The sequence below is a fragment of the Phyllobates terribilis genome, unplaced genomic scaffold (assembly GCF_046119375.1).
Source record: "Phyllobates terribilis strain yellow unplaced genomic scaffold, ASM4611937v1 Scaffold_4__5_contigs__length_816908805, whole genome shotgun sequence".
NCBI lineage: Eukaryota > Metazoa > Chordata > Amphibia > Anura > Dendrobatidae > Phyllobates > Phyllobates terribilis.
In genome coordinates, this window is record NW_027362764.1 from 406,156,136 (window position 1) to 406,179,545 (window position 23,410).

Genomic DNA, 23,410 nt, shown 5'->3' on the forward strand with positions numbered 1-23,410 from the left:
TGCCCCTGCAATATTATTAGTAGGCAGTTATCATTGGTCTGTAATATTATATAGTGTGGGGGCACACTGGTCATCTATCACTGCTATCTCCTCACTTACCACTCTTAGGCTGTGTGCCCACGTTGCGTATTACAAGCGTATATGTTGCGGAATTTCCGCAGCGTAAACGCTTGAAAAACGCATGTATATCCGCACCCCATGGTCCCCAATGGGATTCCGCAAGTTCTATGCACATGTTGCGGATTTTTCCGCAGCGTTTATGCCGCGTTCAAAAATCCGCAGCATGTCATTTAATTTTGCGTTTCCGCAAGCGGAATTGCCTTTGTCCAATGCATAAAAAACGCAAGGCAATTCCGCATGTGGAAAACGCGTGATAAACGCGCAAAAGATGCGCGATAAACGCGTGCGGAATTCCGCATGCGTTTTTCCGGGAGAGGACTTGCATTTATGCAGCAGAAATTTTCTGCTTCATAAATGCAACGTGGGCACATAGCCTTTATGTAGCAGAATTGAATATGTTACTATGGATGAAGCAAAGCTGAATGTGTTACAGGTCTGCTTCATTCATAATAACACATTCAGCTCTGCTACATCAATAGTAACACATTCAGCTCTGCTACATCCATAGCAATACATTCAGCTTTGCTACATCAATAGTAACATTCAGCTCTGCTACATCAATAGTAAGACATTCAGCTCTGCTACACCTATAGTAACACATTCAGCTCTGCTACATCCATAGTAACACATTCAGCTCTGCTACATCAATAATAACACAGTCAGCTCTGCTACATCCATAGTAACATATTCAGATCTGCGGCATCCATAGTAACACAATCAGGTCTGCTACATCCATAGTAACACATTCAACTCTGCTACATCCATAGTAACACATTCAGATCTGCTACATCCATAGTAACACATTCAGCTCTGCTACATCAATAGTAACACAGTCAGCTCGGCTACATCCATAGTAACATATTCAGATCTGCAGCATTCATAGTAACACATTCAGGTCTGCTACATCCATAGTAACACATTCATCTCTGCGATATCAATAATAACACAGTCAGCTCTGCTACATCCATAGTAACATATTCACATCTGCTGCATCCATAGTAACACATTCAGCTCTGCTACATCCATAGAGTAACACATTCAGCTCTACTACATCCATAGTAACACATTCAGCTCTGCTACATCAATAGTAACACAGTCAGCTCGGCTACATCCATAGTAACATATTCAGATCTGCAGCATTCATAGTAACACATTCAGGTCTGCTACATCCATAGTAACACATTCAGCTCTGCTACATCCATAGTAACACATTCATCTCTGCGATATCAATAATAACACAGTCAGCTCTGCTACATCCATAGTAACATATTCACATCTGCTGCATCCATAGTAACACATTCAGCTCTGCTACATCCATAGAGTAACACATTCAGCTCTGCTACATCCATAGTAACACATTCAGCTTTGAAACATCCATAGTAACACATTCAACACTACTTCATCTGTACTAACACATTGAGTCAGTTTTTAATCACGTGATGCCATAGATCTAATGGAAAAGATAAGAATTAACTGGGTGTAAGGGTAAAATGAGCAATTGTAAGTACAATGTACTATATAATATGATGGCTGCAATATACTGTATTAAGAGAATAAAAACTTTGATGGGGGGAGTAGTTGTTTAAATTAGTGTCAATGCTTCTGTGATAACAGGACTTTACTAGACAGCAAGTTCCCTCTACAAACACACGTTATGGTGTCTTCAGACTCCCTGGTTGTGTTGGATATCAGTAATTGTATGTCTGTCTCCCTTGGCAAGGTGAAAGTAAAGGACTGAAGTAATTCAAGATTCCTTTTATTGAATGATACTGTAATACATGAAGTCGATAGCCTGCAAGTGAAGGAACATTATTAGCTCTAGATTACAACCACTGCAGCCAATCACTGTGCTCAGAGTTGAAGGCGAGGTAGACAACACAATACTGCTCAGTTCAGTGACTGGCTGCAGTGGTCACATGCTATAGTCATAGGTCACATCTGCTGCCGTGTCATCAAAGACGGGGGGCACTGGTGGATAAACAATGCTAGAGCTGGGGGGTAATAAAGGCTAATTTTATTATTTTTAAACAGAGCAATCTGATGGAATAATAAAATGGAGAACCCCTTTATTGTATTTAGTGCTGGTAGAAAGAAAATACTAATAATCAGTAATATGTCCCCTGTATTCATTGGTACGGCACAGTGGCGTAGAGAGACAGGAAGCCTTAGCAGGGGTCAGATGAGAGATCGCCTTCTCCACTATAAATACTGGCAATATATATGATGCACTAGGGCAATAAATGTGGAGAAAGCGAATGTAGGTGATATATCCGGCTACCAGTAAGTTTATTCCAGCGTGCCGATGTACGGGGACATAACGCCAGACACTCGCAGGCTTATTTACTGCGGCACAAATGGAGTGTTTGTAAGACATTGCAGGCGACCATAAACCATATTCCTGTCCAACACAGCGGCTATTTCTGCAGCTAAACCATGGTGTGTCAATGGAAAGTGAGACGTGTGTACTTATGATGACAACGGCACTTCCATGACCGAATATTGGAAAAATATCAATGCACTAGATTAATAGGAAGAGCAATGGGTGTGGGAATGGGAGGAGGAAAGATGATGCTGATGCTTCGTGGTTTTCATGGCAGGTAACTGTATGAAAGTTAATACATCCAATGTTTTTTGCTAGTTCTTTGTTGCACCTTTTTTTAACTGAATTTTATTTTTCCTTGAATTTTGGTTTTCTGGACAAGTTGTGAATTTTTTTAGCACCATTCTATAATTTAATTTCTAGATTTTTTTATATTGACAGGATGCACGCCACGAAGTTGTTTCTGTTTTTTAATGCTTAGCAAATTTACATTTATTGTAATATATGCCTATTTGTCATATCATTAAAACCACTGGCAAGTGAAGTAAATAACATTGATTACCTTGTATGTATGGCACTTATAAGTTGTAGGATATACTAGGATGCAAATAAACAATCCGTTTTTGCAAGAAAGCAGGACATTTGGGCAAGTGTAAAGATCGGAGTGACTTTTACAAGGGCTTAACTGTGATTGCTAGACAAGTGACTGCGGGCATCTCTGTGGGTGGGGGTATTCTTGGTGTGCACTGGTTGGTAACTGACAAAAGTGGTCCAAGGAAGGAGAACTGATGCCGTGGTCATGAGCCTAAGGATCACTGATGCGTGAGAAACCTATCCAGTCTGGATTGATCCTTCAAGAGCCCCTGGACCACAAATTAGTGAAGAAGTTAATGCTGCATATAACAGAAAGATTTCAGAACTAAGAGTACTTCTCAATTTGCTGTCTACAGGTCTATGTAGCCCATGCCAAACCCAGCCACCGCCAAAAGTATCTACTGTATAATGGATAAGTGAGCATCAGAACCAGACTATGGAGCAATGAAACATGGTGGCTTGGTCTGATGTTTCTTCAACTTCAGAAAGACAAGGGGAAGTGTGCGAGTAACTTATCTGTAGAAGAGGGAGTAAGCTGATGGAGGAGTGTGATTATCTGGGCAATGCTCTGCTGGGAAACTCCTTCTTCCTTTCATGTAGATGTTACTTTGACAAGCACCACCAAACACTGTAGGACCATGTACACCCCTTCATGGCAGCATCCCCCCCCCCATGGCAGGGGCTTATTTCCGCAGAATAAGGCACACTGCTAAAATTGTTCTAGAATGGTTTGAAAGACTTGACTTAAGCTCAACATGTTGAATTTTTTTTTAAGTTGTGGTGCTCTTTATATATCATATATTTCTTGTCCAATAAAGGGACTTGAAGAAAAAACTATAATGTATAATGTCTTGTATGAATAAATAGTACAGTACAATACTGCCTGCGCATATAAAAAGCACAGGCATTAGTACTAATCAGCAATGGAAGCCTTTCCTAAGACCCAGGATACCAACATAAAACTGCTAGCCTCAGTGATTGCTGCGGCTGTCAGTGAGCTGACAAAGCTCCATCTGTCAGTGGGGTGAACAACACAGATACAGGTACAAAACAACAAATACACCTGCTGGTATTTTTGGAACCTTGCCTCCCTGGTATGTGTAATGGCACCCTATCACTGGTACTTTTGAACACTGTACCCAGCCTCTCTCAGATGTGTCTGACCACAAGGTTAGGTTCACGCGAGTGTATAAAAAATTGTTCAAATCCATCTAGAAAAGAGGGACAATTTTTTTCTCACTTGTCATCTGTATATCCTTTTTTTTTTACAGAAGCAGCTATTAATTATTTACAAGGCCATTTACAGTTTCCTATGTCACATTATTCCAATATATTCGTAAAAATCAGATACTACACTGTGGCTCTGTATCACATCTGATTTTTTTGTGCACTTGAATGGGTCACATCTGAGTTACGGAAGATATTAGTGCATGCTGCAATTTTTTTTCACACGCAGATTCAGTCACTGACAAAAAATTGTTCATCTGCACTGCCCCATTGAATAACTGTGGACTGAAAATACGGTGGTGTGAACGAGCCCTCAGGTCACATTAACACATTAAGTATTTGATCAGTATTTTACATCAGTATTTGTAAACTAAAACCAGGATGGGTGATAAATACAGAAGTGGTGATGTGTTTCTACTATACTTTTCCTCTGATTGTTCCACTCCTGATTTTGGCTTACAAATACTGATGGAAAATACTGACCAAATACTGAACATGTGAACATGACCTAAGATTGAAGTTCATATGAGTGCAATTTAGGTCACAAGAGACGGCACATGTTCACCTAGTCCAGGTAGCTCCTGAAGCTGTCCGGCATGTGGAGGAGCACACGGAGCTGCACTCGGAGCCGCACACGCAGCCAGTCACGTACAGCGCTCGTCTGAACTCACCCTCAGACTTTGGCATTTTCTTATTTAGTGAATTAGAAAATATCTCTTTTGCAAGCTATGACTTTTTTTGTCTGTTGGCAAAAAGGCAGCAAATAATTCAAATTATTATAATTATGCACCTGCAGGATTTTCTTCCAGACATCTGGATGGGTTAAAAGATTTGAAAGCCGCAGAAAAAAAAAATCTTTTAAAAATGGATTAACTACAACTGACACTAAATGATTCATTTCTTGTGAAAATGCTAAAAGACCAAAACTCTACATAATAATTACAAAGCAGGTGCAGAAAATTCATAACACTTATTTAACATCATAGACAAAAAGCCTTAAAGTGGTCACATGAATACATTTTTAAAGTTATTTTCCTGATACCTAAGTACATTGTGCAGACGTTTCTCAAGGATTCGGTTTATGACTTCCTTCCCCTTTTTGAATGCTTGTACGGCTATCTTCAGACATACTCTTTTGGCCTAAAAACGTGTGTAAAATCCTACAGAATTTCCACAGTGAAAAAGCCGCAGCATATCTGTCTCGTGGACACTTCCATAGGGTGATGGTCTTTACCTGAAACTGGCAGGCACATTTCATTCCATCCCCATCTTCTTTACAGACTCCTCCATATTTACAGACGGTTTCATCACATACTCGTCGTACTTCCGACTCCCTCATATTCAATTCTGTAATATAAAAGGTTATATGAGTTAATAACTAACAGTAATTATGTTACGAGAATTGTATAATCCAATATTGCTTGCCATCAGTATGAGCATTTAATAACAACAAATCTCATAAAAATTTGTATTTTTTTTTATAATACTTGAACAGTCTGAAGTGTACCCCAGGTAACAGCTGGAAAAACACAAGCTGGATCCTTTTTCCCCATAGTTGCCTATCATGGGTCAATAATGTGAAAGTTGGTTTGAGTCCAAAATTTCACCTGAGTTATGTGGTTCCTTCATCACCAGCAATCTTTCTTCTGAGTTGATTATTTGCTACAATGTGCTAGTGCAGTTAAATCATTGGGTCAAGGCTGTTTAGCCCACACAGCACTGCCTAGGCTACGTATCATGGCAGCAAGTTCTAAATTGTATTGTGCTACTTAATTCAACATCTTTTATAGATTGTGTTAAATGGTTATTAGCTGCACATGACCAGGAGGGGACATGGACTAATGGTTAGATGCTTACAAGAAACTGGGGAGTCTTTGTTAGGTCCCTGACCTCCTGGTCCCTGACTTCCTTAGTAATTAGCCTGCTTTCTCTGCCCTCGCTGAGAAACTTTCTTCCCTCTTCATGGTGTGGAAATCTGTACAACCCCTTCCATGCCGCTACCTGTAACACTCAGAGAAGGTAAAGGAGTGCTGAGAGAGCCAACAGAACCACCAGTTTTGATGGATTTGCATCATTTTTCCAGTGCACACAGCTAGATAAAGGACTTACACACATGCTAGAGCAGCAAAATTCTAGAAAAAAAACTATACTAGAAAGTTGTTTAATCCCTTAACAACCACCATAACGTCTTTTCACGGTGGCAGTTTAGGGTACTTATTCCTCAGAGCCACTGTTTAACGGCGCTGAGGAATAACAGTGTAGCGCCTCCCAGCATGGGAAAATCTCTGGGCTCTCAGCTACCGGGGGTAGCTGAGACCCGGGAGAACATGATCAGGGCCGGTTTTTCCGGTCCCCGATCATGTGAAAAGAAAAAGCGTGCCCGTGGTAACAATGATTTCTCTCTCCTCTGACATAATATACATGTCAGAGAAGAGAGAACTTAAGCCCCCCGGTGCCTCTGCCGCTCCCCGGATCTCCTGATCCATCCCCTGTCCCTCTGTTATCTTCATGTAAAAAGAAAATGGCGGGTGCATGCCCAGTACTCGGCAACAATAGGGAATTTTTCCTATTGGTTCCTTTTGATCACTGTGATAAACCATATCACAGTGATCAAAAGAAAAAGAATAATAAATCCCCCTTTGTCACCCCCTAAGTTAGATAAATACACTGGCAATCCCTGCATGGGTTTTTTTGGGTGTCTAACAGCCATGAAACATGCGGGGTGAGGATTTGAGCATGTCACTCGAGCACCCGAAATACATGGTGCATACCGGAGTACCCGATGCAAACTCAAATAGCGAGCAACACTAATGACAACTTATTCAATATGATGACCTAATGTTATCAAATTCTGTGTCATACCTCTGGGTTCAAAATGCTCACTATACCCCTGGATAAAATCCTTGGGGGGGTGTAGTTTCCAAAATAGGGTCACTTGTGGGGGGTTTAAACTGTTTAGGCACATCAGAGGCTCTCCAAATGCAACATGGCGTCCGTTCTCAAGTCCAGCCAATTTTGCATTCAAAAAGTCAAATGGCGCTCCTTTCCCTCTGAACTCTGCCGAAACAGTGGTTTTCCCTCACATATGGGCTATCGCCATGCTCAGGAGAAATTGCACAACAAATTTTGTGGTCCATTCTCTCTTGTTACCCTTGCAAAAAAAAAACTGGGTCTGAAGTAAAATTTGTATGAAAAAAGTTACATGAATGGCAAATAAACTTCTTGAATGTGGTTTTGAGCACCTTGAGGGGTGCAGTTTTTAGAATGGTGTCACTTTTGAGTATTTTCTGTCATAAAGACCCCTCAAAGTCACTTTAAATATGATGTGGTCCCTAAAGAAATGGTTTTGTAAATTGTGTTGGAAAATGAGAAATCGCTGGTCAACTGTTAACCCTTATAACTTCCTAAAAAAAAAATGTTGTTGGAAAAATTGTGCTGATGTAAAGTAGACATGTGGGAAATGTTATTTATTAACTAATTTGTGTGACATATCTCTCTGATTTAAGGGCATAATAATTCAAAGTTTGAAACTTGCAAACTTGTAAAAATTTTCACCAAATTTGTTTTTTATCACAAATAAACACAAGTCATATTGAAGAAATTTTACCACTATCATGAAGTACGATATGTCACGAAAAAACAATCTCAGAATCAGTGGGATCCATTGAAGCGTTCCAGAGTAATTACCTCATAAAGTGACAGTGGTCAGAATTGTAACATTTGGCCTGGTCATTAAGGACATAATTGGCTCCGTCACTAAGGGGTTCAAGGGAACTGTTATATCCCCAAATAATATTAACCTATAGCTGCAGGGTTAATCCGCAGGTTAACTGCCTTACAATGAGGTCCGGCAGCCTTGCTGAAAGCTTGGCTACTGAGAGAAAAATGAACTTTATTCCTCCCAGGAGCCGCCGGCTGTCACTCATAGGGGTGCGCGCGGTGCGACTACCTCTGCAGCTATTTGCAGGTTAATAGTGTTTGAGGACATGACAGTGTCCCTTTAACTTTGCATTTAGGAAACAAATTAACAAAAAGAAAAAAATATGGTCTATATAGAATAAAATAAAGATGAACTTCCAATACAAATTGCTTAAATCGGCTCAGGTTAATTTGAGAGAAAAATAAGAAATTGCAAGTTCAGCAAATCATATGAAAGAGGTCAAGTTTGAAGAATTTATCTCCTGTCAGCAGCGGTCTCAAGTCCTCAAGTAAGCAAAAGGCTGCGATTACTTGGCCTGTGCAAGACAAGGTGCTGTTAATCAGGGCGGTAGGGCTCCCGACAGCTGCCCTGCCTCCATCTCATGCCATGCACATGGAGAACATTCCTTACCTAGATCAGTTTAGCTTCTGTCTGCATAACTAAGCGGCCGTGATGTTAAATTAGATGGATATTTTTATATATATATATATATATATATATATATATATATATATATATATATATATATATATATATATATATATATAAGGTACGTAGATATGGGATAGATATAGGAAAGCCTAAAATACCATCCACAGCAGACAAGAAATGCCGGAAACACAATGGAGCTGGAGAAAGCTACAAGTCTCAGTTCAGCAGCCTCCTAATGTGTTCTGGAACATGGTGTAAATGTGCTGTAAGATACATATCTCTAAGTGAATTAGTGGCAATTATGACACAGCTGTGCCAATTGATTGCTTTGATGTGTTCCTAATTATTTCAAAATGGAAGGTAAATTACACAGGATAAATTAGAGACGTCACTGCCAGTATGTGTTTAGAATTAGCTTCTGCCATCACACATCAGATACTATTACTTCCAACATGCCATATTTTAATCAAGTATACTTCATAACATCAGTAAGATATTACAGGGTTAATAAAGCACATCAGCTTTTAAAGGGGTATTCTCAAGTTTGAAAGTTATCTCCTATCCCATGGATAATTTTTCAATGGATGTCCAACTGTCATGGTGCCCAGTGATGCTGAGAAAAGGAGCTCAGTGCCCAGACTGAATGGAGCGGTGGTCCATCAAGCATACTTCCGTTCCATTCATTCTTACTGGGAGTACAAGAGCAGAGTGCTGCACTTGGCTAATCTTTGGCACTCAGATTAGAATGAATGGAGCTGAAGTGCACATAAGCAACCCGCTCCATTCAGCAGGGGATCTTCATTGAATTTGCTGGGGCCACTGCAGTAAATCGGAGAGTTATCACTTATCCTGCAGATATGGGATTATTTTCAAACTTGAGACTACCCCTTTAAGTAAGCATATATAAGGGTTGTACCCATGACTAAGTACCAAGAATTGTCAAAGATCCAGAGAAGATCTAGCCGTCTAAGTATGGTCACAGTATGATCACTAGGAAACGATCAATAATGACACTTCGTAGCCTTCATACAGTTCTACGTTGCACAGCCAACGAGAAAAGATAGAGCCCCCAATCCCAGCTGTTCTGCTGTCACTGCATGCCAGCATCCATCCAATGTTACCATGTATTCAGTGATAAGACACAGTATGGAACCTCGCTGACAGCTCATGGTCACCACAGATATTGCTCTGCCTTGTGTCTTGCCCTTGTTATTCACAATCCACCAGGACATGGCTTGTATGTAGACCCTACCCTAATGAGCTTGTTTTTGCATTGCAGAATGCAACATAAGCAGACAACAGATGGACAAAGCTTTATTACAAAGTGTCCTCCCAGGATTGTGCCACACTCCATTTTATTTACAGCCTTAAGGCCTGGGCTGGTTGATGTTAAAACATTTCCATACTTATTCTGGCAAATGTTTACCAACAGGGCAGAACTAGAGGAGTGAGGAGCCCACAGAAAACTTTTGGATGCCCACACGACGTGACGTCCCATCCTAATGCTGACTACTGCAGCGCAGAACGGACAGGATACAGTATATACCGTACCCTACAAGAAAATGCACCCCAGGATCATATGTCAGAAAATTGGAAAAGCATATTTCCTACTGATAACAACGTACCTTGTAGAACTAGTAAAGGGGTCAACACTAGTGATGAGCGAGCACTAAAATGCTCGGGTACTCGTTGCTCGGGTCGAGCAAATTGGAATACTCGGATGCTCGACCCGAGCAACGAGCCCAATGTAAGTCTATGGGAAACTCGAGCATGTTTCAGGCGGCTCCCCCCGGCGGTCTGCAGAGGGCCTAAAAATTGCCCAAATTGATGGGAACAGTGCTCAAATGACATGGGAACAGCATGGGGAAGACTCCTGGAAGCATCTCTTACTCCCAGATCACTGCTGTCAACAACGTTGTCAGAGTATTACGCCACTTTTACGGACTCACAATAAAGCATACAAAAACGAAACCAAAATGGATTTTCCTGGGAAATATGTTAAGGAACATCCTTTCCAGGGTAATGACTTTCCAGGGTAAAAAGGCAAAATAAATAACCAAAAACAAAAATACTCCTCCACACCTTGGGCTATGTTCACACGTAGCGTTTTTGATGTGTTTTTGCTCTTTTGCATTGCTTTCAACCAAGACAAATGCATTCACCAGGAAATGTCATTTTAACATTTTACAACCTTATCTGGCCATGTGGCGTGTGACACATCATCAGACACATGCATACAGTGCTGAAAAGACATGGGAACAGCATGGGGAAGACCTCTGGAAGCATCTCTGACTTCCAGAGGTCACTGCCTAAAAGTGTGCCCATCATAAGGGATCCTTGGCGCACGCGAAGATGCCTCCCGCCATGCACCTGTTGTTGGAGACTTGCAACAATCACCATCCACGTCCTTGTCCCAGTGCAGTGTTCAGTTGTCCCTACCCCATTCCTTGGAATGCAAGCGCAAGTATGCAGCCAGCCACCCACCCACCCAAAGGCTGCAATACTATACTGCCAAATTTTTGACAGCTGCTTGCACTTGAAATGTGGCCTTTTAGGCTCGTGGAGGCGGAAGCTTTTTGATAACCTCATGCCGGCGGCGGCCGGGTGTCCATACTCGGTCCCCAGCCGCCACCGTTTCTCCCGGTGTCGTCTCCGCCATCCACAAGCATGGGTCCCACAACATTACCCGTGCCCTCCCCAGTGCACTTACTGGGAAGGATCGCCTAACCATAAACACGTGGACAGGTGAATGTGGCCAGGGACGGTACGGAGCCAGTCCACAGCTTTTTTTGCTGAGTTGTATTTCACCACAGCCATATTCTTTAGCTTGGTGAAAGGACTTGGGAAACCATACCCAGCTGTCATTTCTCCCAGGAAGTCCTCTAAAGCAGCTTTCACTTGAAATGTGGCCTTTTAGGCTAGTGGAGGTGGAAGCTTTTCATAACCTCATACCTGCGGCAGCCGGGTGTCCATACTCGGTCCCCAGCCGCCACTGTTTCTCCCAGTGTTGTCTCCGCCTTCCACAAGAACGGGTCCCACAACATTACCCGTGCCCTCCCCAGTGCACTTACTGGGAAGGACCGCTTAACCACAAACACGTGGACAGGTGAATGTGGCCAGGGACGGTACGGAGCCAGTCCACAGCTTTTTTTGCTGAGAGTTGTATTTCACCACAGCCATATTCTTTAGCTCGGTGAAAGGACTGGCATAGAGGGAAACCGTATCTACTCTGGGTGTCATTTCTCCCAGGAATTCCTCTAAAGCAGCTTTTGCAGAAGCACTGGCAGCCCATCCAACATCAACTCACACTTCTTGGTGGTGCTTTGACACACAAACATCTTTCTTTGCGCATTTAATTTCATGACTGCAGAGTTGGGCAATGGCCTGATCTGCAATCCGGTTTGAGAGATAACATGCATAAGCACGTCCGATCCACATGAAAAAAACAGACATAGAGTGTCCGGGAACCTTCCCCCACACTTTTCTTAGCCAGGGCTGCTTCTTGGCAGGGTTGGACGGACCCACCAGAAAACCGGAGACTCCTCCGGTGGGCCCTGGCTTCTCCTTCAGGAATTTGCTTGCCTCCCACCAGCCTGGAATATTTCCAGTAAACTATGGTACGACGCCATGGTATTAGCACTGTCCCCAGTAACAGAAGCGAAGCCATCCCCAATTTCCTTCTCAGGAATTTTAATTGGTAGACTGAGTGGCTGCCCAAATACATTATTTTCTCACAAAGGAGCTGAAGATAGAGTGGCAGTAGGTGCAAGTTTCTCCAGCCTGTTAGATATTAGAGGGTGAACGGCAGCACATTGGATCAGTGGTTAGCACTGAAGCCTTGCAGCGCTGGGTTCCTGGGTTCAAATCCCAGCAAGGACATCATCTGCAAGGACTTTGTATGTTTTCCCCATGTTTGCGTGTGTTTCCACCTCATTAAAAAAGAAGCCATAGAGTGTCCGGGAACCTTCCCACACACTTTTCTTAGCCAGGACTGTTTCTCGGCAGGGTTGGATGGTCCCACCAGAGAATCCTCAGGTGTGCCATGGCTTCTTCCTCAGGAGAGTTCATGATAGCGCTAACTTTGCAGCTGCTATGGGGCTCTTGAGTGGGAGAGAAAGGTGAGCCCTCAGAATCAAATCCTCTGGTGGGCACAATGTTTTTCAATCTAAAACAGCTTCTCAGTGGGAGTTGTATTTCACCACAGCCATATTATTTAGCTCAGTGAAAGGCCTGGCATAGAGGAAAACCGTATCTACTCCGGCTGTCATTTCTCCGTCACCAGGTTCCACCCATTGTCACATACGACCATGCCTGTCTGTATGTTCAGCGGTGAGAGCCACAGATCAAGCTGCTGTGTTACAGCTTTCAACAACTCTGCAGCGCTGGGCGGTTTGTCAGTTAAGCATTAAGCATGTTATCTTCAGCACAGCCTGTTGCCGCTTGGCCAAGGCAGTGCTGCAGTGCTTTCAGCTTGTGACTGATGTGGTCATTTCGGAGATGGAGGAGGAGGTGCAGGAGCTGAACAATGTGATTACACTGAGGTTACATTGGCGACTCTGTTTTTATACTAAAGAAAGATCCTACTGCTTTTTTTGTTATTACGTTATTTTTTAAGGCAAATGCATTCACCGGGAAATGTCATTTTAACATTTTACAACCTTATCTGGCAATGTGGTGTGTGACACATCATCAGACACATCCTGTTTCACTGATGATGGAGGGACTCTGAAAGACACATAGAGCAGGGCCACAGTAACGAGTACGACATGTTCCCATTAGAAAGGAGAGAGTCTGCTATACAGTTATAGGGTATGCAGTGAGTCCAATGGCTGACCAAATTTAGGAAAAATCCCACTAAGAAATTAAAGACACATAGAGCAAGGCCACAGTAACGACAAATTCCCATTAGAAAAGAGAGAGTCTGCTATACAGTTATAGGGTATGCAGTGAGTCCAACAGATGACCAAATTTAGGAAAAACCCCACTAAGAAATTAAAGACACATAGAGCAGGGCCACAGTAACGACAAATTCCCATTAGAAAGGAGAGAGTCTGCTATACAGTTATAGGGTATGCAGTGAGTCCAACGGCTGACCAAATTTAGGAAAAACCCCACTAAGGCTGTGTGCCCACGTAGCGTTTTTCAAGCGTATATGCTGCGGAATTTCCGCAGCGTAAACGCTTGAAAAATGCATGTATATCCGCACCCCATGGTCCCCAATGGCATTCCGCAATGTCAATGCCCATGCTGCGGATTTTTCCGCAGCGTATATGCTGCGGTCAAAAATCCGCAGCATGTTCATTAATTTTGCGGAAGCGCAGCGGAATCAATGTGCGGATGGTACCCAAGTCTGGATGAGAGGAGACTCTCATCCAGACCTGGGTACCAAAGAACCTGTAAAAAAAAGAATAAAATAAAGTTTACACTTATCTTCTGATGTTTTCCCTCCGTCGCGCTGTTGTCTGAAGGACCTGCCACGTCATTGAGTCATGTGACCCACCACATGACTCAATGACGTCACCGCAGGTCCTGCACACAACAGCGTGAGCCGCTCAAGCCTCCGGATGGGGCAGAGAATGCATCAGAAGGTGAGTATAAAGTTTATTTTTTTATTTTTTACCATTCTGAACAAGTTGTCAAGCACTTTTCCAAGTGATGCTTGGAGAAGTGCTTGATAACCCGCATGCGGAAATGCATGCAAAGACGCCTCACAAACGCTTCTACCTGGCGGGAAAACCGCATGTAATATCCGCATGCGATTTTCCCGCCAGGGAGAAGCGTAAAAAATATGCTTCAGGTCCGCAACGTGGGCACATAGCCAAAGAAATTAAAGACACATAGAGCAGGGCCACAGTAACGACAAATTCCCTTTAGAAAGGAGAGAGTCTGCTATACAGTTATAGGGTATGAAGTGAGTCTAACGGCTGACCAAATTTAGGAAAAACCCCACTAAGAATTTAAAGACACATTGAGAAGGGCCACAGTAACAAGTACGACATGTTCCCATTAGAAAGGAGAGGGTCTGCTATGCAGTTATAGGGTATGCAATGAGTCCAACGGCTAACCAAATTTAGGAAAAAACCCACTAACAATTTAAAGAGACATAGAGCAGGGCCACAGTAATGACAAATTCCCATTAGAAAGGAGAGAGTCTGCTATACAGATATAAGGTATGCAGTGAGTCTAACGGCTGACCAAATTTAGGAAAAACCCCACTAACAATTTAAAGAGACATAGAGCAGGGCCACAGTAACGACAAATTCCCATTAGAAAGGCGAGAGTCTGCTATACAGTTATAGGGTATGCAGTGAGTCTAACGGCTGACCAAATTTAGGAAAAACCCCACTAACAATTTAAAGAGACATAGAGCAGGGCCACAGTAATGACAAATTCCCATTAGAAAGGAGAGAGTCTCCCATAGTGTTGGCCTATGCAGTGAATGCAAGGGCTGCCAAAAATTTGGAGGCACTTCAATGCCCCTTGGAAGAGACGTGGAGGAGGGCTTCATAAAAAAATGTTCCCATTAGAAAGCAGCGAGACTCCTATACTTGTAATGCCCATGCACTAAGCGTATGGGCTGACAAACATTTACCCCTGGGGGGCATACATGAACATACTGTATAAAAAATTTTTTTTACGGGCATCATAAACACCCTTTAAAAAAATTATGTGGGGTGTTGCATCACGGACCAATGTCACCCTGGTGATATGGTGGTGGAGGATGAGGAGAAGGAGGAGGACAAGAGCAAATAGCCAAAATCAGGAAGCTTATACCCATGTCTGGGTGTGAAAAGGTGCATGGAAATACACCTCCCAAGAAAAGACACTGGATTGGAGTTTGTTACGCTGCTATCATTCGGTGGTGTTGAGAAGTCTGGCCCAATCCAGCCCTTGTTCATTTTAATAAGAGTCAGCCTGTCAGCATTTTCAGTTAACAGGCGGATGCGCTTATCAGTTATATTTCCACCAGCGGCACTAAAAACCCGCTCTGTTAAAACGCTGGCGGCAGAGCAGGCCAGGACCTCCAAGGCATAGAGAGCCAGTTCATTCCACGTATCCAGCTTGGATACCCAATAATTATAAGGCACAGAGGAATCACGGAGAACGTTGGTACGGTCGGCAAGGTACTCCCTCAGCATCTTCCCAAACTTTGCACTCCTTGTGGGAGTACCCCGCGCCTTAGGGCCTATGCATGGGAGAGGCTGAGAAAACTCTCCCAGAACTTTGACAGTGTTACCCCGGCCTCTGCTGGATTGAAGTTGTGCCTCTCGCCTGTACTCCTTGGTTGTCTAACGAAGTGTGACCTCTGCTGCCAGCGTTTTCAGATGGGAATTTTTTTAATAGTTCCAGAACAAGGGCCTTCTGGTACAGCCTCATTTTTGTAGACCTGTCCGCCTCAGGAATAAGAGATATAAAGTTCTCCTTGAAGCGTGGGTCTAGAAGTGTCACCAACCAGTAATGACTGTCACCCAAAATTTTGAGAATGCGAGGGTCATGGGAAAGGCAGCGTAACATAAACTCAGACATGCGTGCCAGACTACCAACAGGCAAGACTTTCGTGTCCTCACCAAGAGGATGATTGACCATGCTTTCCTCCTCCTCCTCCTCTCTGTCCTTTGGCCATCCACGCTGAACAGACGGTATGACAGCTGTGCAGGTACAGTAGTACAGTCTATAGTGCATGAAACTAGCTCCTGTCTTTCCTCCTCCTCCTCTTCCTCATTGTCACCCAATCCACGTTGGGCCGAGACGAGGCTGGGCTGTGTGTAATCACCCTCTATCGTTCCTTGCTCCATCTCATCGTGCTCCGCCTGCAGTGCATCCTCTTTTATTATGAGCAGAGAGCGTTTCAGAAGACAGAGAAGAGGGATGGTGACGCTAATTATGGCATCATCACTGCTCACCATCTTGGTGGAGTTCTCAAAGTTTTGGCAGATGGTACATATGTCTAACATTGATGTCCACTCCTGAGGTCTTATGTGTGGAGTCTGAACTGAATACCGACGGCCTTGTTGATGCTGGTACTCAACAACTGCCCTCTTCTGCTCACAAATCCTTCCCAACATCGGCAGTGTAGAGTTCAAACGCGTGAGGACATCACACACCAGTCTGTGAGCCGGAAGCTGCGAACGCTGCTGAAACATGACAAGGGCGGCAGAAGCTGTAGCTGACTTTCTAAAAAGGGCACACAGGCGGCGTACTTTAACAAGCAGATCCGGCAGTTCCGGGTAGGATTTGAGAAACCGCTGAACCACGAGGTTAAGCACATGGGCCAGGCATTGTACGTGTGTGAGCTCTCCTTGCCTCAGAGCTGCCACCAGGTTCCGGCCACTGTCACACACGACCATGCTTGGCTGTAGGTTCAGCGGTGTGAGCCACAGATCTGCCTGCTCTTTCAGAGCTGTCCACAACTCTTCAGCATTGTGCGGTTTGTCACTTAAACATATTAGCTTCAGCACAGCCTGTTGCCGCTTGGCCGAGGCAGTGCTGCAGTGCTTCCAGCTTGTGACTGATGTGGTCATTTCGGAGACGGAGGCTGAAGAGGAGGAGGAGGCTGAGGAGGATGAGGTGCAGGAGCTGTAGACCGTGGGGGCAACCCTGATTGACCTAGGGCCCGCAATCCTTGGCGTCGGGAGGACGTGTTTCGTCCCAAGGTCCGACTGGGTCCTGGCTTCCACTCTGTTAACCCAGTGTGCCGTCAGCGAGATGTACCGTCCCTGCCCACAAGCACTTGTCCACGTTTCCGTTGTTAGGTGGACTTTCCCGGTAACTGCGTTGTTGAGGGCACGGCTAATGTTTTGGGACACGTGCTTGTGTAATGCGGGGACGGCACACCCGGAGAAATAGTGGCGGCTGAGGACCGAGTACCGAGGGACGGCCGCCGCCATCAGGTTGCGGAATGCTTCCGTCTCCACGAGCCTAAAAGGCAACATTTCGAGCGCAAGCAGTCGTGAAATGTGAGAATTTAGTAGTGTGGCCTGTGGGGCGTTGGCAGCATATTTGTGCTTGCGTTCCAAGGACTGGGGTATGGAGAACTGAATGCTGCGCTGGGACAAGGACATGTATGTGCTTCCGGATGCTGCTAATTGAGAGTGCGCAACGACAGGTGCAGGGCAGGAGGCATCTTAACATGCACCATAGACAGGGGATTGGCTTGCATGCACAACAAGAAGCAATGGTGCCACCTGCAGACACTGTTCCTGGACCCTGGGGTTCGGACCACAAAGTCGGGTGCTTTGCTGCCATATGCCTGATCATGCTGGTGGTGGTCAGGCTGGTCGTTTTGCCAACCCTGCTGATGCTGGCCTGGCAGGTGGTGCAAATGGCCTTTTTGGGGTTATCGGCAGAGTCTTTAAAAAACAACCAGACTCGGGAAGACCTAACAGTTGTACTGGCAACTTCCTTCGTGTTGGTGTTACGGGGAACGGTTGCCTGCCTTCTGTCTGCGGCCACCACACTGCTTCTTCCTGCTCTGCCTCTCTCCCCCTGTGTGCTGCTGTCCTCGCTCTGCATGTCCTCCTGCCAGGTTCGGTCAGTTACTATATCATCCACCACCTCATCTTCCACTTCCGCACCCTGGTCCTCCTCCTGACTTTCTGGCAATTGTGTCTCATCATCGTCCACCTCTTGCGACACTTTCCCACAGTCGCCTTCGTGTGACCGTGGCTGCTCAAATATTTGGGCATTGCTACACGCGATCTCCTCTTGCCCCGCTTCATGTGGACCGGGCGAGAGGCCCGAATCTATAAATGGAAAAGTGAACAGCTCTTCAGAGTGTCCAAGTGTGGGATCAGTTGTCTCCGGGCACTCGGCATGGTGGGAGGAAGGAGCATCAGGGTGAGGAATATGCGATCCAGACTCACGGCTACTGAGACTTGACCGTGTGGAAGACAGGGTGGTCGTGGTGGTGGTGGCTAAGTGACTGGAAGCATTATCCGCTATCCAACCAACCTTTTGACACTGCTCTGGGTTCAATAGTGGTGTGCTGCCGTCCCCTAAGAATTGGGACAGGAAGGTCGGGCAAGAAGATGTGGGTGTTTGTTGTGGCACAATTTCAGCTTGCCCACGGCCTTGTCCTCGGTCTCTGTATTCTGCAGTGCCAACAAACAAATGGCTCAGAAAAACGATGTTCTCTGGATAGCTTTTTAAGCAAATAATGAAGATTAAGATCCAAAAAAAGTATTCCTGGCCCCTGAGACCTGGGCCTTTGTATAGAAATATCTAACAGCAGCAGAAGGCAGAATTTGAATGGATCCTCTTGTGCTATATGCAGTGCAGTCTGCTATATACCCTGCTTGCCTATATACACTGCCTGCCTGATATCTCTGCAGATGGATTAGTTAGTCCTCAAAAGGACTGTTTGTTAAGATGAATATGTGTAATGTACGGTTTTTCTCCCTACACTACCTAATACACAAGCAAATCTCTCCCTGACGCAGCAGCAGCTCTCCCTACAATGTCTGATTCCGGAATGACTGTGACGAGCATAGCGGTGCCAGGTCTGATATAGACGCCAATCACTGTAATGCCACAACAACCATGGCTGCGGCATTACAATGAGTGGCAGGCAATCCCTGCATGTTGATTGGCGCTCTAAAGAGCGCCAAACATGCAGAGGGGACCCGAGCTCCCGCCGAGCAACCCCAGAAATACTCGGCGAGCGCCGAGCATCTCGAGCAGTGAGATGCTCGGGCGAGCACCGAGCAGTAGCGAGCATGCTCGCTCATCACTAGTCAACACTACTACATGCATTCAGCTTGGCCACTTGAGGGCACTGAACAACCGATGATCAGCTACATACAAGTCGGATGGCAGTAGTTTACTGCTCTATGTGCACAGGACAACCAGATCAGTTATTATTATGCATACATAGAATTTTAGGTTGTTGGCAGCAAATCACTCATTTACAATGAACGATGTGCTGCCGATGATGAAGATTTTTATGCGTATACAAAAATCATTACACCTGACAATTGAGTGTTTTGCTAGTTTTCTTTAGACAAGCTGATAGTGAAAAATGAGCATTCCTACGAACGTTCTTTCACTGATTCTTGGCTCATCTAAATGGGCCATTAGTAAGCTCCAGCTAGTGTTTATATGCAGAATGTGCACTATACACACAGTTCTGCAGCATCAACATTACGTACTCAAACAACTCTATAATATACAAATATACTTCCGCATGCACTGCAGTGACACTATCTGCTCTGCTGCCCAACAGTACATACTGTATACATATACAACACTATTACACACACACAGCTCTGCAGCATCAACATTACATACTCAAACAACTCTACAACACACAAATACACATACTTCTGCATGCACTGCAGTCGCACTCCTGCACAAAACGTACATATACACACACAGCTTTGCAGCATACATACACACAATCAAACAGCACTGCTGCCTGGACATTACATATACACGCACACATACATACAAGACTGTAATGCACACAGCTTTGCACCATACATACACTCACACAGCTTTGCACCATACATACACTCACACAGCTCGGCTACATGCATATATACGTTGCATATATTTGTGTGTATATATGGTACAGTACCAGTCAAAATATTGATCACACCTGTTCGTGCAATAGTTTTCCTTGTTATTATTGGAATGTGCACAATGTAGATTCAGAGTGAAGGCAGCAAACCACGAAGGAACGCATGGAAACAAAGAGTAAGGTAACAAGTGAGACACAAAACAGAATATATATTAAACATTAGCTTTCTCGAAGTAACCCCCTTTTAACTCTGATGACAGTGCTCCACTTCCTTAGCATTCTGTCAAGCAGCTTCACAGCTTCATTAGGTATCACCTAGAATAGCTTCCCAACAGTCTTGAAGGAGTTTACACACTGGCACACATACACACACACGCACACCTTCCACTCCACTGCAGCTGATCAGGGCTTTCCCAGATCCTGCCCAGCTAGTCCTGCACTGACAGTTGAAACTCTTTCCCTGCACTAGTCTCCCTCTCACTGACAGGCATCCTGGGCCCCCAGTTTCCCCCTCACTGCCTGGCATCCTGGGCCCCTAGTCTCCCTCTCACTGCCTGGCATCCTGGGCCCCTAGTCTCCCTCTCACTGTCAGGCATCCTAACCCCCCAGTCTCCCTCTCACTGTCTGGCATCCTGGCCCCCCAATCTCCCTCTCACTGCCTGACATCCTGGGCCCTCAATCTCCCTCTCACTGCCTGACATCCTGGGCCCCTAGTCTCCCTCTCACTGCCTGGCATCCTGGGCCCCCAGTCTCCCTCTCACTGCTTGGCATCCTAAGCCCCCAGTCTCCCTCTCACTGACAGGCATCCTAGGCCTCCAGTCTCCCTCTCACTGTCTGACATCCTGGCCCCCCAATCTCCCTCTCACTGCCTGACATCCTGGGCTCCTAGTCTCCCTCTGTCTGGCATCCTGGGCCCCCAGTCTCCCTCTCACTGTCTGGCTTCCTGGGCCCCCAGTCTCCCTCTCACTGTCTGGCATCCTGGGCCCCCAGTCTTCCTCTCACTGTCTGGCATCCTGGGCCCCCAGTCTCCCTCTCACTGCCTGGCATCCTGGGCCTCCAGTCTCCCTTTCACTGCCTGGCATCCTAGGCCACCAGTCTCCCTCACTGTCTGGCATAATGGTCCCCCAGTCTCCCTCTCCTTGTCTGGCATCCTGGGGCCCCAGTCTCCCTCTCACTGTCTGGCATCCTGGCCCCCCAATCTCCCTCTCACTGCCTGACATCCTGGGCCCCTAGTTTTCCTCTGACAGTCTGGCATCTTGGGCCCCCACTCTCCCTCTCACTGTCTGGCATCCTTGGGCCCCCTGTCTCCCTCTCACTGTCTGGCATCCTGGCCCCCCAATCTCCCTCTCACTGTCTGGCATCCTGGGCCCCCAGTGTCCCTCTCACTGTCTGGCATCCTGGGCCCCCAGTGTCCCTCTCACTGTCTGGCATACTGGGCCCCCCAGTCTCCCTCTCACTATCTGGCATCCTGGGCCCCCAATCTCCCTCTCACTGCCTGACATCCTGGGCCCCTAGTCTCCATCTGACAGTCTGGCATCCTGGGCCCCCAGTCTCCCTCTCACTGTCTGGCATCCTGGGCCCCCAGTCTCCCTCTCACTGTCTGGCATCCTGGGCCCCCAGTCTCCCTCTCACTGTCTGGCATCCTGGCCCCCCAATTTGCCTCTCACTGACTGACATCGTAGGCCCCTAGTCTCCCTCTCACTGCCTGGCATCCTGGGCCCCCAGTCTCCCTCTCACTGCCTGGCATCCTAAGCCCCCAGTCTCCCTCTCACTGACAGGCATCCTAGGCCTCCAGTCTCCCTCTCACTGTCTGACATCCTGGCCCCCCAATCTCCCTCTCACTGCCTGACATCCTGGGCCCCTAGTCTCCCTCTGTCTGGCATCCTGGGCCCCCAGTCTCCCTCTCACTGTCTGGCTTCCTGGGCCCCCAGTCTCCCTCTCACTGTCTGGCATCCTGGGCCCCCAGTCTTCCTCTCACGTCTGGCATCCTGGGCCCCCAGTCTTCCTCTCACTGTCTGGCATCCTGGGCCCCCAGTCTCCCTCTCACTGCCTGGCATCCTGGGCCTCCAGTCTCCCTTTCACTGCCTGGCATCCTAGGCCACCAGTCTCCCTCACTGTCTGGCATAATGGTCCCCCAGTCTCCCTCTCCTTGTCTGGCATCCTGGGCCCCCAGTCTCCCTCTCACTGTCTGGCATCCTGGCCCCCCAATCTCCCTCTCACTGCCTGACATCCTGGGCCCCTAGTTTTCCTCTGACAGTCTGGCATCTTGGGCCCCCACTCTCCCTCTCACTGTCTGGCATCCTTGGGCCCCCTGTCTCCCTCTAACTGTCTGGCATCCTGGCCCCCCAATCTCCCTCTCACTGTCTGGCATCCTGGGCCCCCAGTGTCCCTCTCACTGTCTGGCATCCTGGGCCCCCAGTGTCCCTCTCACTGTCTGGCATACTGGGCCCCCCAGTCTCCCTCTCACTATCTGGCATCTTGGGTCCCCAGTCTCCCTCTCACTGCCTGGCATTATGGGCCACCAGTCTCCCTCTCACTGCCTGGCATCCTGGGCCTCCAGTCTCCCTTTCACTGCCTGGCAACCTAGGCCCCCAGTCTCCCTCTCCTTGTCTGGCATCCTGGTCCCCCAGTCTCCCTCTCACTGTCTGGCATCCTAGGCCACCAGTCTCCCTCTCACTGTCTGGCATAATGGTCCCCCAGTCTCCCTCTCCTTGTCTGGCATCCTGGGCCCCCAATCTCCCTCTCACTGCCTGACATCCTGGGAACCTAGTCTCCCTCTGACAGTCTGGCATCCTGGGCCCACAGTCTCCCTCTCACTGTCTGGCATCCTGGCCCCCCAATCTCCCTCTCACTGACTGACATCCTAGGCCCCCAGTCTCCCTCTCACTGTCTGACATCCTGGCCCCCCAATCTCCCACTCACTGCCTGACATCCTGGGCCCCTAGTCTCCCTCTGTCTGGCATCCTGGGCCCCCAGTCTCCCTCTCACTGTCTGGCATCCTGGGCCCCCAGTCTCCCTCTCACTGTCTGGCATCCTGGGTCCCCAGTCTCCCTCTCATTGTCTGGCATCCTGGGCCCCCAGTTTCCCTCTCACTGCCTGGCATCCTGGGTCCCCAGTCTCACTCTCATTGTCTGGCATCCTGGGCCCCCAGTCTCCCTCTCACTGCCTGGCATCCTGGGCCTCCAGTCTCCCTTTCACTACCTGGCAACCGAGGCCCCCAGTCTCCCTCTCACTGCCTGGCATCCTAAGCCCCCAGTCTCCCTCTCACTGTCAGGCATCC

The 23,410-nt window shown here is 46.6% G+C and overlaps 1 protein-coding gene across 1 annotated transcript in view; it reads right to left on the reverse strand.

Annotated features, from left to right (window-relative positions):
- The window catches only part of TMEFF1 (transmembrane protein with EGF like and two follistatin like domains 1), a 282,319-nt gene that overhangs the window by 147,170 nt on the left and 111,739 nt on the right, over positions 1 to 23,410 (reverse strand). The window contains exon 2 of the mRNA XM_073678601.1: positions 5,496 to 5,608. Coding sequence (XP_073534702.1) covers positions 5,496 to 5,608 — 113 coding nt within the window. The remainder of the gene's footprint in view (positions 1 to 5,495; positions 5,609 to 23,410) is intronic.